General features: G+C 38.8%; 1 protein-coding gene across 1 annotated transcript; it reads right to left on the reverse strand.

The window, feature by feature from the left end:
* Positions 1–4,212: 4,212 nt before the first annotated feature.
* On the reverse strand, positions 4,213–13,773 carry LOC113946904. The gene is made up of 5 exons (XM_027642930.1): positions 13,678–13,773; positions 11,484–11,816; positions 9,960–10,073; positions 8,166–8,299; positions 4,213–5,345 (listed from the first exon to the last, which is right to left on the reverse strand). The coding sequence occupies exons 1-5, from the start codon at positions 13,727–13,729 to the stop codon at positions 5,166–5,168; spliced, it is 813 nt and encodes a 270-aa protein (XP_027498731.1). The 5' UTR covers positions 13,730–13,773; the 3' UTR covers positions 4,213–5,165.
* Positions 13,774–15,040: the final 1,267 nt, after the last annotated feature.

Below are 15,040 nucleotides of genomic sequence, written 5' to 3' on the forward strand. Positions count from 1 at the left end.
TATTTTGGTCATGTTAACCTGTCATAAACTAAGCAATACTCTTTTTCTTTCATTGTAAAAAACATTTTCTCAGAGGGAAGGAATCCCTAAGAGAAAGTTGGCTTGTGTTGAGTGTCCACACAAGCAACACATCAAGAAAAAACTCTCTGCATTCCCCATGAAAAAACTTTTTTTTTTCATTTTCAAACATTACTTTATGTATACATTGAAGATATGGATAGGGCTGGCCTGCTATTGCAGAACTGTGTGTAAAGTGAGCTGATATCCATGTATGCCACCAGAAAGATTTACAAGGTAATTTTATGGAGTGGAAGTTCCCCAGGTACACATATTTTACAGAACTGGCTGCTTTTGGCTTCCAGAAAGCAATCACAGGGTGTAGTGCAACTGATAAGCAGTGGGGATTTTTCAGCAGGCAAACAGTGACATTGTTCTGTCATTGTTAACGGGGCAGCAAGGCTGCTCTAATGCTGGGCGCAGAAATACTGAAAGGGGGGGTGGGAAATGGGAACCAGAGCATGCTTTTTGTAACAGACCATTTTAACTTCAGACTTACCAGAAAAAGATAAGGCCTTCAACAAACAGAGAAATAAAAAATTATATGCAGAGATCTGGGAGAGTCCTCACCTTGGGGAGAGGAACCCAACCATGAACGGACTCCCACCTAGGAGAAAGGATGCGTGACTGTGTTGAGGAAATGTGGTCATGAATACAAATATAGGAGTTGGATTACTTTGGCCAAAATGTGGTTATGTCTACCTAGATGGACTGCCTACTATGTGTATTTAATAGAGGAGCCATTGGTGTGACAGGACACCGGTTATGGTGTCTCAGAAATAACCTGCATTTGTCTGAGTTCCTCATGCTCAGTGCCCAGGCCCACTGCTCACACAATTTTGCCACTACACAAGATCTGAAGGCAAGGTAAGAAAGCAGTTGCAATTTTTTCTGCCCAGAGGCAATTGGTCTGAATGAATTGGTAACTACTCTTTCCATTTCGTTCTTGCTTGATAGCAGCTCCCATTTGAGATTAGATCTAGAGTCTTTTGGTTAAGGTTAGTATGTATTTAAAAAGAAACTTGAAATGATAAATTATAATGTTGTACAGATGCTAAACCGACAAAGCAGAGTTTTCCTATCTGAGTAAACAAAATAATTTTAGTATTTTTGGAGTGTCTGTCATCCTACTACGTGGCCTTTTTCTGCCATCTTCCTTAGAGAAGTTTATGGCTTTTTTCCACTCTTCAGCATTAAAAGCCATAAAGTAAAAAAGAGAGCAAGACCTATTACTTGCTTTCATGATTTATTCCCACAGTAGTATCAGAAGTCCTAACCATGGACCGCAATTGTGAAAGGCCAGGCAACACACAGATTTGGCATTCCTGGTTTGTGGAGCTGGGCATTCACATTTATGACAAGACAAGCACATCAGCAGGAACATACAGCATTTCAGAGCAGAGTTACCTGACAGGCCCAGTTCCTTGTTATGATTTTAAACCCCTAAATTATTTAGTTATACCTCTAATCTCTGGTTGGTTTAAGTTCATTAATAATACTTAGATGCTGCACTTGCTCCCCATCTGCCTTACCCTTTTCATACTCCACCTCTGTGGAGTTGAATACTTCCCGAGACAGAGTTATGAACTACGTTTGATAAGAGCAGCTTGGGCTGTATAAGATGCTGCCAAGCCTTGCCAACAGGCTCTGCTTTGGAAAAAGCACGAGGAATTAATTGTTGTCACATCGTATCAGCCAACAATATCCACCAGCACCCACCACCAGACCAGCGCAATTCAGCCAAAGCCCTGTTACTAAAATCTAGCAGTTCACTAAAATCCTTTACCCCATCTCAGGATTTCACAGAATCACAGAATCAAGTAGGTTGGAAAAGACCTCTGATCTCATCGAGTCCAACCTTTGACCCAACACCACTTTGTCTACTAGATCATGGCACTAAGTGCCACATCCAGTCTCTTCTTAAATACCTCCAGAGACAGTGACTCCATTACATAGAAAACAAGAAGCATTTACGTATGATCACCTGTCCTTTCTCTTGGTTACAGAACTTAGTTAATGCTCTTTTGATCTGCAATTTGTTTGTCAGTTGTATTTGCAGTTGCCTGTTTGCAAAGTACTGACAGAAGATCACTTACTAAAAGCAATGATAATAAAATGCCCTTTGCAGCCGCCCTAGTTGTAACTGCCCAAAAGAGGCAGGAGTGAGTGAGTGTCGCCCAAGAGAGGCAGGAGTGAGTGAGTGTCTCCATGGTGCTCCATTACCAGCAGCAGTTAAACCACAACGACGTCTCTGCTGTTCTGCAGCACCGTTATCAGGCACAGGAATATCAGTCACAGTGCCACACATAAACAGGGCTATTTTGCCAATACACTGGTTGGGGCAGCCCATCGTCCTGCCTGCTACTGCGGATCTTTGGTGTAATGGGGCCAGGAATACCTGCTCCATACTCTTCTTCCGCAAATACTATGAGAGGAAAGAACCCCAACCTAGGGCTTGGAACAAAAAGTGCGGTTCAAGTCAGACTGTACCCAGTTGCTAAGACTAACTGCCTAAGTGCTAGGTAGATTACCCAAGCTGCAACTCCTTGGCTGTTTTTGCAATGGATTAGGAAGAGAGAGTTCAGGGCTGTAGGCTCAAGTTGACTACACTGGCTTTCCAAACCAGGGTTGTGCGTGTGACAGAGAGGGAGCCTCCTTCTGTTGCAATATGACTAAGCCAAGTACATTGATGAGACATTAAAAGCACAGAACACATAAAAGGATTTACAATCAATTGTGCCAGTCCTGCTCCTAAACCAGTGTGTTTTAGCCTCTGCTTAACACAGGACTTTGAACCTCAGATTAAACCAGAATGGAACCATCATTTTGCATCAGCCTGTTCAAAAGGGAATAACCAACGAAATTGGCTAAAAGCAAAAGCCCAGGACTCTCTTCAAGTCCTATTATTAGACAGATGTGCTCATTATATACTCATCAGTTAAACGGACAGTTAAAACTGAGATCATACTGGATGCTAGAATATGACACTGAGGTTAATTACAGAACTCTCTTTTGCTTTAAAGATAACAAAGCAACCATGAAGAAGAAAAGAACAGAAGGGTTTATTGCTTCCCAAGTGGTACAGAAGCAGAGAGGATAATATATTTGATGCATAGGTGTCAAAAGTGGGAGCACTAAAAATACTCTGCTGGCTCACAGCCACTGTCAGCCACAGATAAAAATAGGTCATGATAAACTGAGTGTAGTCTTCGACTGCCAGATGTGGGAAATGACCATGTTAACACACAAAATGTGAACAGCTGTTAAAAAGGCAGCATTCTTTGCTGTTAGGAACCACATGTAATCAACAATGGAATGAAAATACAACTTGGAGACTATTAAACTGTGGTTTAGTGGCAATTTCTTAATTTAGTGGTTTCCTTTAACAATTTCTTGAACACTGTACATCTCATTGTGATTAAATAGAGAAATAAACAGCAATAGAGAGAAAGACCAAAATTCACTACACCCGCTTACAGCTCTGGTGCATATCTGAGAGCTTCTTTGAACAGAGAGCTGGGCTGAAGGTCATCATCCTTTTACTGATTATGACTTTCCCTGTGTAGGGGACAAAGTTACAAGGTTTGTGGAAATCCAGAGTCCCGTTTTTGAGCCTCAAAGGAATATGGTACATGATGGTGTTTCATCTGTAATAATAAGTTTCAGGACAGAAACCAGCAAGATTTTAAAGTAACTGAACTTCAAAAGAAAGAAAAGAATAACCTCTTGCTTTATTCAATTTATACATAAATACCATGAGATGTACTGTAGCAAACAGTTTCTCTCAGATATATTCACAGTGCAGTGATTACAGTCTAGTTATGACAGTAGGATATTTACTGCAGAAGGGGATTCAGGGCAGATTACAGAACAAGCCAGGAAAGAGGATCCACACCACGGAGTGAGCCACAGCCAAGCTACAGTAATTTGAGAGGTAGCTTTGTGAACTGCAGTCACTCCGGCATAGGCAGAGCCAGACCATGAGCTATGCTGTATGGCCACAAAGATTTTGTTGCCAAATATTTAGTAGCAAGTCAGCCCCACATTGAGACTACACAAACTGTTTTTTAAGGGTTATGGGAAAGCTAGTTTCTGTCTACTGCAAAGGTATAAACTACTTAAACTACTACAGGTATAAACTGTAAAAATCTCTTAAGCAGTGAAGTCGTTTCTTCCTGAACTGCTGGTAAGATACTCTAACCTCCAGCTAAGTTCTGAGAAAACATTAACAGAAGATGACATAACCCTGGTACATAAACAAATTCACATTTCAGATGTCCACTCTTGGTATTCAGCAGCCCTTAAGACAACTGCCATTAGATTTGCTGTCAATACTCTTCACCTCTGTTCAGACCTGGCTTGCAGGTCTCCTTAACTTTTTCAACTTCGATTTTTCTCCCGTGAGTTTTTAAAAAAGTTTTAGAGCTGGCAAAAGTGGAACAAGTGTTAACACCCCCATCTCCTTCAAGCAGCCCTCCTCCATCAGTTAGACAATAATTATACATAATAATAATACATATATAGCTTCATTTAAACCTAGTATTTCATTGTGCATAGGAGACTTCTTTCTCTGGAAGACTTTTCCAAGTGTGTGAATGAATTAACACTAACAGTCTCTTTCCATGGGAATATAATCCCTCCTGGCATACCACTCTGGCTGGGATGTGGTCAGTAGTGATGACAGTTTCAGAGACCAGACTCTATCCTATGTGTAGCAGTGTCTGTTTGGTCAAATGATTACCATCATATATATTTTTTCTCTACCTTCTGCTGCTCATACATGGGCTTCCTGAAGAAATGCTTTTGTTGGAGAATGTTGTTCAGTCCAGAAGATTTTTCAAAGTATGGTAATGCACATGTCATTATTTCTGGACACCAGAGGAAGAGTTGAAGACAGTCTTCTAAATGACATACCCTCCAAATTCACAGACTCCTTTAGAATGTTTTGTTCGTGACAAAACATTCAAAAACTGCTTGGAAACAACCTTTTTTCTTCTATATTGTCCCACTGACAAGCTTCTGACAGGAAACTCATATAATCCATCTTGCAGCAGCAAATTATCATATTTTTCAGTTTCATAGTTATTTAGCCATATTTTGTTTATGATTTAGTTCTGAATGTCAAAGTAGATGGCAGATCCTTGTCTCACTCTAGAGTTTTCAGCTGCCCTAGTTTGTGGGATTTGCTCACATGCTGCATTGGATACAATAGTCACAGTGGATTTGTCATCTTCTCCTCCTGATTCATTGCAAAAAAATTCAAGTGATTCATAAAGCGTAGACACAGCCTTAAAAAGCACAGAAAACTCCAGTCAAAACTTTTACCCATAAAGTACATGTAAAATGAACTTTTATCCAAGATACAGCAGGGAACAGAAAGAAACACAGGCCATGGAGCTATAATTTCAGATGGAAAGAGTGTCTCAGTACTAACATTGAAAGGCAAAGCCTTCCTATATGTTTGGATTCGACTCTCTTAGTTAATTAGGTAATGGACACAAAATACTTATTTAGAATACCAAAGATGTCGAGTTCCAGTGTAGACAAGATTCTAAGAAATCTGAAATGGAAAGCTTTTTTATCCCCTTAATCTTTTAACTCTGCTATTTCCCAAAAGCTTTATCCTACTCTTCCCTCTGGATGGATGCTCTCTTCAGGCACTAAACTAGCACACTGCTGGGGTATTCAGATGCTATTCTGGACTGTGCAGATATCACCCTGTTTTCATTTCCTAAACACTTGTAAGTAAGCCCTTCAGCAAAACCTGAGAACTAAAGATCTGCCTGAAATGTGCACAAAGATCTGCGCTCACAGACATAGGAAATCAAATTCTCAAGCTGACATGGCATAAACCAATAAAAAGGTGGGAGTCATGAAGGAGTAGCTTCTCTTCACATGTTTTGATGAACCATGTTCAGCACAGAGAGGTACCTGCTAGCTGAATGCCAAACAGGAGGCATGGTAGGGACAGCCAGCTAATCTGGACTATGATTCTATGCATTTTGCACAACCAGAGCCACTCTCAACAATGAGCTTTATATGTGCTTCCATGAGCTGGAAGTTTGCATTAATGCTACAACAGTGCTTAGATTTGGGCTGGAACTTGCAGAACTTGATGAAAAAGTCATCAACTGCTGCAGGAATTCCCTCAAGGGCCAAATTCCCCTGCAGCTGGCAGAACTGTCTGGGAAACACTCCCTAAACATCTCAGCTGAGGAAATATGGGATGATTCTCGAGAGGCAGAGAAAAATGCTGTATAGGGAAAGCACAGCTACAGGAGCCAGCTTTGCCATGAAGATGTTCCCTCTCAGTTTAAGTTAGGCACTTAGAACTATGTACTGTCACCTGACCTAATTGTTCAGTGTTGTTGTGACACACGATACAGGCGAGAATAAAATCCATGCCTTGGTTCAATTGCTGTGATACAAGATTGCCTTCACAACCCCAGGAATTGGAAAAAAAGCATGAGACTGTAAATAGCCTTGCAGGGGCGGACAGAACCCTCATGTTCGCTGTTCTAGAAATGATGCCCAAACCTACCCAGAATGTTCAGCAAATTTCCAAACTTAAAAAGGAAACAAAGGGTAAGCAATGTAAAAATTAGTGCAAACTTTTTAAAGACTTTCTTTGTCACAGTCAGAAAGAAAGTTTAAATTAAGCTGACCATATTCTGCAAACAATTGAAAGGCAATGAGTGCAGTTCCAGAGACACCATAATATTTGCTAACCACTACTGGCTTAATTTATTTGAAATACAGTGTCCATACACTTTTTATGCACTGGCTTTACTAACGTACTGGATCTCCTGAACGATTTATAAGATCCAATTGTGCCTTAACATTTAAAATTATACCACTATGAAACCACTCTTTCTGCTTTCACTAAAATAGCAAAACGGTCTGTTACATGAAAGAAGACACTGAATCCATATCATGACATATTGCTGTGGCTGGTAGCTGCTAAACTGTAAAGCAACTACAAAAGATAGTTTATAATTGCCTTCACACAGCCTCTGGAAGAATCTTGCCCATACAAACCCTGAGCAATTAATGGTTACTAATGAACTTTTCACTCTGCACCCCCTAGGATGCTTGCTTTCTTATTCTCAATCTTATTTTCTTATATTTTCATTAAATATTAACAAGTAGAAGAGTTATCCCTTTATAGCTAGTAATTAAAATATTTTATTACTATGTCCAGACCATCTCATGCCTCATATTCCTAAAATTTTCCACTATGATATTTCCAGTAAAAGCAAGTCTCTTGCCTTCAGTGGGAATCTAGTTATTATAGAGCATGAATTTTCCCATGTATACATTTTCTTTTTTTAGAATGATTACTATTGCTCAATAAAAGACAGATATTACTATTTCACTACCTGTGTCCTGATAGTCTCTCTCACCATGACTTCAGTCCCAATGTGACCAAATCAAGGCTGCAGACAGGTTTTCTAACAGGAGAATTCAGGAATCTGTAAGCTCAGTAACTGCAGTTGTGACCACAGGCTTGAGCCTTTTACATCACTTCTGTGTGGCTTGCCCAAGCCTGTCCAGCTGACTGCAATGGAAGTTGTATTTGCCTATGCAAGGGTTAAATTAGGGCTTCTTTCCCTTGCTTACTTCATGTTTTAATGTAATTGAAACATGAATAATTGACTGGAAAATGGAGCTTGGCAGAAATCTGCTACCTGCTCTCAGCAAGCGCTCCCTGCTCTAATGGCCCTACGAGCTGAAGCTGGTCCAAGGCCCCTTGAGCTTCATATACAGTTATACAGAAAGGGACTTTATTGCCATCTTCTACTTCTACACTTCTTTCTTTCACTCAGTCTCTATATTGATATTCTCTGCTTTTTGGTGCTCTCTTCTCCAGGAAATTTTAGGGTGTCATTAAATATAACGACAGAAGTCAATACTTTGCTAACTACATGAATTTCTCTTTTCTTATTTCTGAGTGTTGTCTCTTGCAAGAAAACCTTTTTTTTTTCTTTAAACCTTTTCAGTGTGTAGGAAGATGCTGTTCTAGGAACAGCAGGTTGTCGTGTGCTTTCTGTTCAGTGCCTCACCTTGAAAGCCCTCTCATAGCGAGAGTCTTTTTATAAACCACTTACCCATTCAGCAGAATTACATGATGAGTTTTCCTCAGCTGCTTCTCTGGTAGATTCATTTCTCCCATGAAGCTCTGCAACCTCAAGCATCTGTTCCTCCTCATGCCTTTCTGTCAGCACAAGAGGTTGTGCAGCACCTTAGCAAACCAAGTTATAGTCAGTGCTTGCTTACTGTCCCTTTCCAGAGTGACACCAGACTCTACCAGAGCTCTACAAAGCACTGAAATGAAGAGTGCAGAGATCTTGCATAGCCAGTCTTGATGACAGGCGCTGAAGTGGTATTCAGGTTGCAAATTAAATAAGTTACATGTGGGTAGCTTACTACTCTCTTCAATAGGAGAGTAGTGCAACATTGGAACGTGCACCCAGGTGGAAGGCCTGTCCTTGAAGGGTTTCAAGATTCAGCTAAACTTGGCCTCAGCCGGTCTGATTTACTGTTGTAGTCCTGCTTTAATCAAGGTATTGTACTAGACGACCTCCCAAGATCCCTTCTACTTCCTTTATATATTTGATTCTGTTATTTACTATTTTCCCTCCCCTCCAATGTATTAGAAGGGTCAAATTAAAGTTCAGAAAAAAATTCTCTCAGAATATGAAGCCATGTAAAAATGACCTCAGTATACCCCTTTAAAATAGGCAAGGATCTTTTAAAATGTAATTTGAAAATAGCAGGAGGACACAGGTCTGTCTAGCTGATCACCAAGTTAATGCAACTTGCAAAGCCTTTACTGCCTAAAACAATACATAGCAGACAATGGATTTCACTTGATTACTTTATCCTATATCCTTTACAGCAATGACAATGAGAAACCTAAATTCTTTCTTTCCTTCCTTCCCTCCCTCCCTCCCTCCTGAACACCCCTTACGTGATGGAGAGCTGCTCAGCAGAGTTTGTGCCACGAAAGAAGAGGGCTGATCAGCTCACCCTTAAGCAGACACCTACACGGGGTCAATTTACACAGCTGCCTGTGTCAACTGCAGTGACTGTAATAGGAGTTCAGGGATTTCACTTGTTTAAATCCCCTCCCCCTGCTTTTTTAATCTGCAGGTTGAATTGCATCTCAAGTCATAGATATTCCACCTGTATCCCCGACCTCTCACACGCTGAGTAAACCTCACACTGCAACCATAATATTCACACTACAGTTACTTACTCAGGTAAGCTTACTTACTTAAGGCTGCCTTAAGTTATGTCACTGATCTGTGCCCTCTGTCTGCAGACGTCCTACATTTATACTTGTCCTGTACCCTTGACATTCACTATATTTTCTTGTGACTTCTTCCACTCTTAATGTCAGGATTTTGCAACCCCCCCACTTTCCTCCAATTAATAATTAAAAAAAATAAATCACAGCTTAAAAAAACATAACTTAGAACAAAGTCTCCAAGGCTGAGTCTTTCAGATGTCACTTCCAGTTGTCACCACCAAGAGGGAAGACTAGGATGCAGAGCTAAGTTCTGGTTTCTCACTTTTTCAGTCAGAAATCAGTAAGAAATTTCTAGAATTGATATCCTCCAATACCCTGGCCAGGTCAAGATCTTCAGTCTAAGTGATCACTCTCTCCTTAGAAAGATAAATAAGGAAGGCAAGTGGTTGTAAGAACGCTCACTTGAACTACAAGCTGTGCCTCTGATCCCTCCCCTCAGCTCAAGGCACCCCAGCAGACCAGGACCAGGTGAGCAAAAGTTATACACTGAAATTCCTCTTAGAAATACCTTTTGAGTGCACCTCTCCAGCCATCTCAAAACAAACATCTAACTTAGAGAATATGTGTAAATGGAAATATTATCACTCACCAGAGAGTGTGGAGAACTGTTTCTTTTTGTAGCAAAGATACAAACCTCCCACTGCCACTAAGAAAGGAATGATGGTCCATATTACCAAATCTGTTTTTTTCGGTGAGTCAGCTTCTGCAAGTATATTTTTTAACTAAAGTTATGTACTGTTCAAAGGTAAAATAAAAGAACATCATCATAGCAAAAAACACACAAAACAATTAAAATTAAAAATTACTTCAGGAGTCAATCTTATGCCCCCCCCCCCCCCTCAAATGCAAGGTCAGTTCATCATTCCTGAGGGATGCATGCCTAATGAACAGTAACATCAGTCCCTCCTATAGCTCCTGCAGATTGACAGTTTTCCCTCCCAAGTGTTTAACGTGAGTCTTTTCTGCTTGTACTTGACTAAGTAGGAGATAAGATCTCTTACCTCATTTTAAGAGATTAGATTATTTTTAGCTCTATAACAGCCTTTTATATTAATTTCCCACCATTTTGAACACTACTTCATTGATTCTCTATCACTGATGTTTTCTAAATCTTTGATAATTTTTGTGCCTCCCTTTGGACTACCAGTTACTCACAGTATAAAATACTGTCCAAAACTGAACTGTGTTGGATGATTGGAAAGGCTACTTCCTGTGACTTGACCATACAAGTGATGTTTGACAATGTTAAGGGCCTAGTCATACCTAGTCCCCTAATCTTTACTGTTGAGAGATATAAAGAGAGGTAGAGATCAGCATCTTCCAAAAGTAATGCACGGTGTCTTGAGACAGTTGTGCAACAGAAGCGAGATAAATTGTTTTCTGGGTATGTCACACTCTTTTAATAATTTAAGGTGAAACAGATCTCAGTCCTATTGCTGAAGATTTTAATTGTGGGTGAATACTAATTGTATCAATGCTTTACAAGCTTAATTCGGAATTCAGACCTCACATTGCTCCCCTGTAAATGTTAGCATATGACTGCTGTAAAACACGCAGCCTATAGAAACAAGTTTGTGACAACAACTTTATGGACACAAATCCTTATAGAGCCCATACTGCTCTATGTTCCATATTGATATATTTATCACTTTTTATTAAGAATATTAAAATAATAAAAAAATAAAAAAGTTAGTAAAGGGTACAGGTAACTGAACAGAGTAACCACGTGATTGTTTCAGCCCCTCGTTACTACATGGGAGATTCAGTCAGTGTCTCACATCTACCCTAAAAAAACTTTCTGAGGAGGAATGGTGTTTGGGTCTTGTATGAAACATACAGGTGCTGCAAAGCTTTTTTGTAAACCTTAAGTAATAATTCCTATTACCAAACCCTTAGAGAAGAAAACGAATACTACACAGGGGATATTAAGGCAGAGAGTTTAAGTCAATTGCCATTAAGAGTTGTTCAGGCCCTCTTTGTGTTTGTCTCATTCATCCTGAGATCCACAGTGTTCAGGGACGGATGTGGGAGAAGCAGGAAATGCATAACACAGTTCAAACTAAAGAATCTTTATGGTAAGTAAAATGGCACACATATCTTCGTGCTAGCTTACCTTTCTCTTCAACAATCACTGTTGTCCCATTTCCACATAGTTTCTTATAGAAGGGTATTTCAATAATCACCTCACAGTAGTAAAATCCAGTGTCATTTACTTTGGCAGATTTTATGAACAGCACATCCTTGTTTTCACGGGTGATGTTGGACACATAGACAACTTTTGATGATACACTTTCAGTGATGTTTGCTTTACTAACAAGATACCAACTTACTCTATACCTCATAATAATATCTTTTTCCCAAAAACAGGTGATTTCAGTGTAGTCTCCAGTTGATATATTTATTTTTGTTGGTGTTTGGATGACTGTTAAATCACTGGGACCTGTAGCTAGTGGAGAAATACATATAGATTTAAAGGGTAAAGCAACAAACAGTTGTCATTACAACTGTATTTAAAATAATTTTAATGCTGTAAAATCAATATGACATTAGTTTTTAAGATTAGTTACTATCCATTTCTCCCTTCAATGATGGCACTTACTTTATGGCTGAAGTAAACTTTTAATCTAGTGTGTTAAAGTTCTCCATCATTGTTTGTGTGCAATAAATGAAGATTTTATGTGTACTTGATAGTAAACATATTTTTTACTTTCAGCAAAAAGCTTTATAAAAAGAGATTGAGTCTGAAGGATATTAAATCCTATCTGCCAGATAAAGAATGACCAAAAGGAGTCACTCAAAATGATTCATTAGTTAATAGCAAAAAACTCATCGAGATTAAAGAAAAATCCACTACAATTTTTGTCACCATGTAGGAGTTCCTATCCTGCACTGCTTCTAATTAGTGACAAGTGTACAGCATTTTACAGGTGGGTTCTTTTATTTAGTTTTAACTTCTTCCACTAAGTTTTTGCTGAAAAGTAGTTCATAGTATCAGATTCACCTCCTTCATTTATCAAGTATACAATATGCTATGCAGACCCCAGTTGTTCTCATCAGCTGTGTTGTCTAGCTTTTAGCTAAGGCTGACTCGGACAGTATCACAAGAAATCAAACTTTTTACTCTTTACTGCTTTGAATCTCTCACTCACTGTCCACATGTGAAGTGAGTGACACATGAGATACTCTGTAATACTGTGTAAAACATTTTCTTCCAGTGAAACCACTGTAGGGATATCAGATAACTTTATTTACATTCTAATGGCATTGATGCTCATCACGAAAGTGCTAATCCTATCAAATCTATCCCCATGACTGCTGAGATCATTAGTTTCATATGCTGCATGAAGAATTATAATTTCCTTTTTTCTAACATTTATACTATTAAAGTGAAAAATTACTCATAATGAGAGTAAACAGCATGATTTTCTTCCCATATCTCATCCTAAAATGGCATTTGATAAGTTTTATCAGAAATATACAGAGAAACTTTTCTCCTTTGTCCATAGAAAAAGCCACACATTCATCATATTTAAAGTAGTTAGGCATCTCTATCTTCTTCACAACACAATGCTCGACTACTTGCAGAGAACAATATAGACAGTGTAGGAGTAATATAAACAGCAGAAAAAATAAGGGAAAGAATTGATTAAGCGCAAATGACAACTTGGAAGCTGTTCAAGTGTTAAAGAAATGATCAGTAATTTCAGTTTTCCTGTTCATTTGGATTGTCATTTAAAATACAGTTGTGCTATCCACATTTCCATATCGTGACTTAACTGCTTTTCTGAAAAATCTCACTGAAAAAATCCTTCTGCCCTTGCTTAATCTTTTAATCTCTCCCTTTCTTCCATTACGTTTTTTAATTTATACTGAACACCTTCAGTGTTATACAGTGCAATTTGTATTGAATAAGAATCATGAAACCTTACCTGCTTTGCATTTCAGTATCTATCTAAAACAAAACATCATTAACATCTTAGAATTCTACATTCAGTGTTTGTCATAAAAAATATTCAAGTCAGAAGGCCTAAGAAATATGGTGCTTGCATTAAATTAACATAATTCTGGGTGTTGAAGTCATCAATGTGTTCCTCTGCACTTTTTTTATAACAATATCTTTGTGAAAATGCTTTTTGACTCCCCATGCATTTTAATCGTGCTTTCAGCATTATGAAAATATAGTTAACATTCTCCTTGTCTCACACACAAGTGTATTTGATGTGAATAGACCATAAGATTTTTAAATCCAGCTCAAGAATTACTGGTGACTAACTATAAACAAAACAAAGAAAATAAGCAGTGCTTACCTAAGCAGCCAAAACACATTGTTAAAAGAAGTTTCAGTGAAATTATGATCATCACGCAGGATTATTAGTGCTTGCATCAGGGTGTCTTGTTTAAAGATCAGCAAAACATCAAATGAAATCGTCAGAATCGTAGCTTAACTTCCTCTTCCCTTGTGGTGAGGATGGTACAACCTAAACGCAACTCAAATTTTCCCTACACTCTGTGGAACTGTTGTCACAGCTATGTCAGTTTTACAGCTCAGCCATCCTGTGTGAAATCAAGACATTTCTTCTTTAAATTTTAAGCTGTGTCCTAACGGATTGCCTTTCAACACTAGATTAGCCTTTCTTCTAGTATGACATAAAGAACTGCTTTTCCATACTCAGAGTGGTTTCATGGGAGCATTTGCCATTGTCCTTCTGAAACCCTTCATTTAAATGCACTTTATGAAGATGAAATTTCTTTAGCTACCACACAGTCTCTTCCAGCCAACCCAATGAATCTTATCCAAAGCCAGAGACAATGACTGTACATGGGTTATGTTGAAGCCAAGTATGGCTCCTATCTTTCCTTATCATACATTTCATTGTCATCTTGCTGAGATCTTGCCTAAATTCTTCCCCACTGTGAAAAGTACTTTAGTACTTTTGCCTTAACAGCAGCACAGCTCCACTGGCAGGAGCAATTGAGGAAGGCTGAGTTCCAAAATCATCACTCGCAGCGGCCCCAACATCCCGTGACATCAGTGGGAAACAATCCAGGACCCTACACTGTGTATGCAAATGATCTCATAATTACCTCTACAGCTGCAGCTGCATTAATGTAATACCAGTGCCATGTACATTAACTAAGGCTTATTTCAGAAGGATTTTAAGCATGAGTTAAAATAAAATGATCTACAGTTACATTGTCAAGTTGAGGGTCATGTTGAAATTTATTTGCCCTAAATTATTAAAAAATTTTCTACAAATGTAGATAACTCTATGCTGCTTAATATTCTCCAGCACTGAGTTTTGGCTGCAATTCAGAATCACTTAGATTCCCTGGCCAGAGACATTGCCCAGAAGACAAAACATTGCTTCCATTTTCTCATCTTATTTATTCCCTGGATAGATGTTTCAAATGCAAAGTTACCAGGCTAGACAAAATTGTCCCACAAACACGTTCAGTTGGGTAACATCAAAATTGCAATGACGGAACTTAAAAAAATAATAAAAATTCATCTAGAAACTGGCTGAAGCTTTTCCCATAGTGCTGATAGCAGCTTATATTTACTCTGAGTGATGCTTCAGTTCTAATCCAAAGCATCTACTGTCAGAGATGAAATGAACTGGCACAGAGCAAAAGGGGTTGGCTAAGGGCTTTATTTTTAGCCCTAGTTAC

The sequence above is a fragment of the Corapipo altera genome, unplaced genomic scaffold (genome assembly GCF_003945725.1).
Source record: "Corapipo altera isolate COAL_440 unplaced genomic scaffold, ASM394572v1 22, whole genome shotgun sequence".
NCBI lineage: Eukaryota > Metazoa > Chordata > Aves > Passeriformes > Pipridae > Corapipo > Corapipo altera.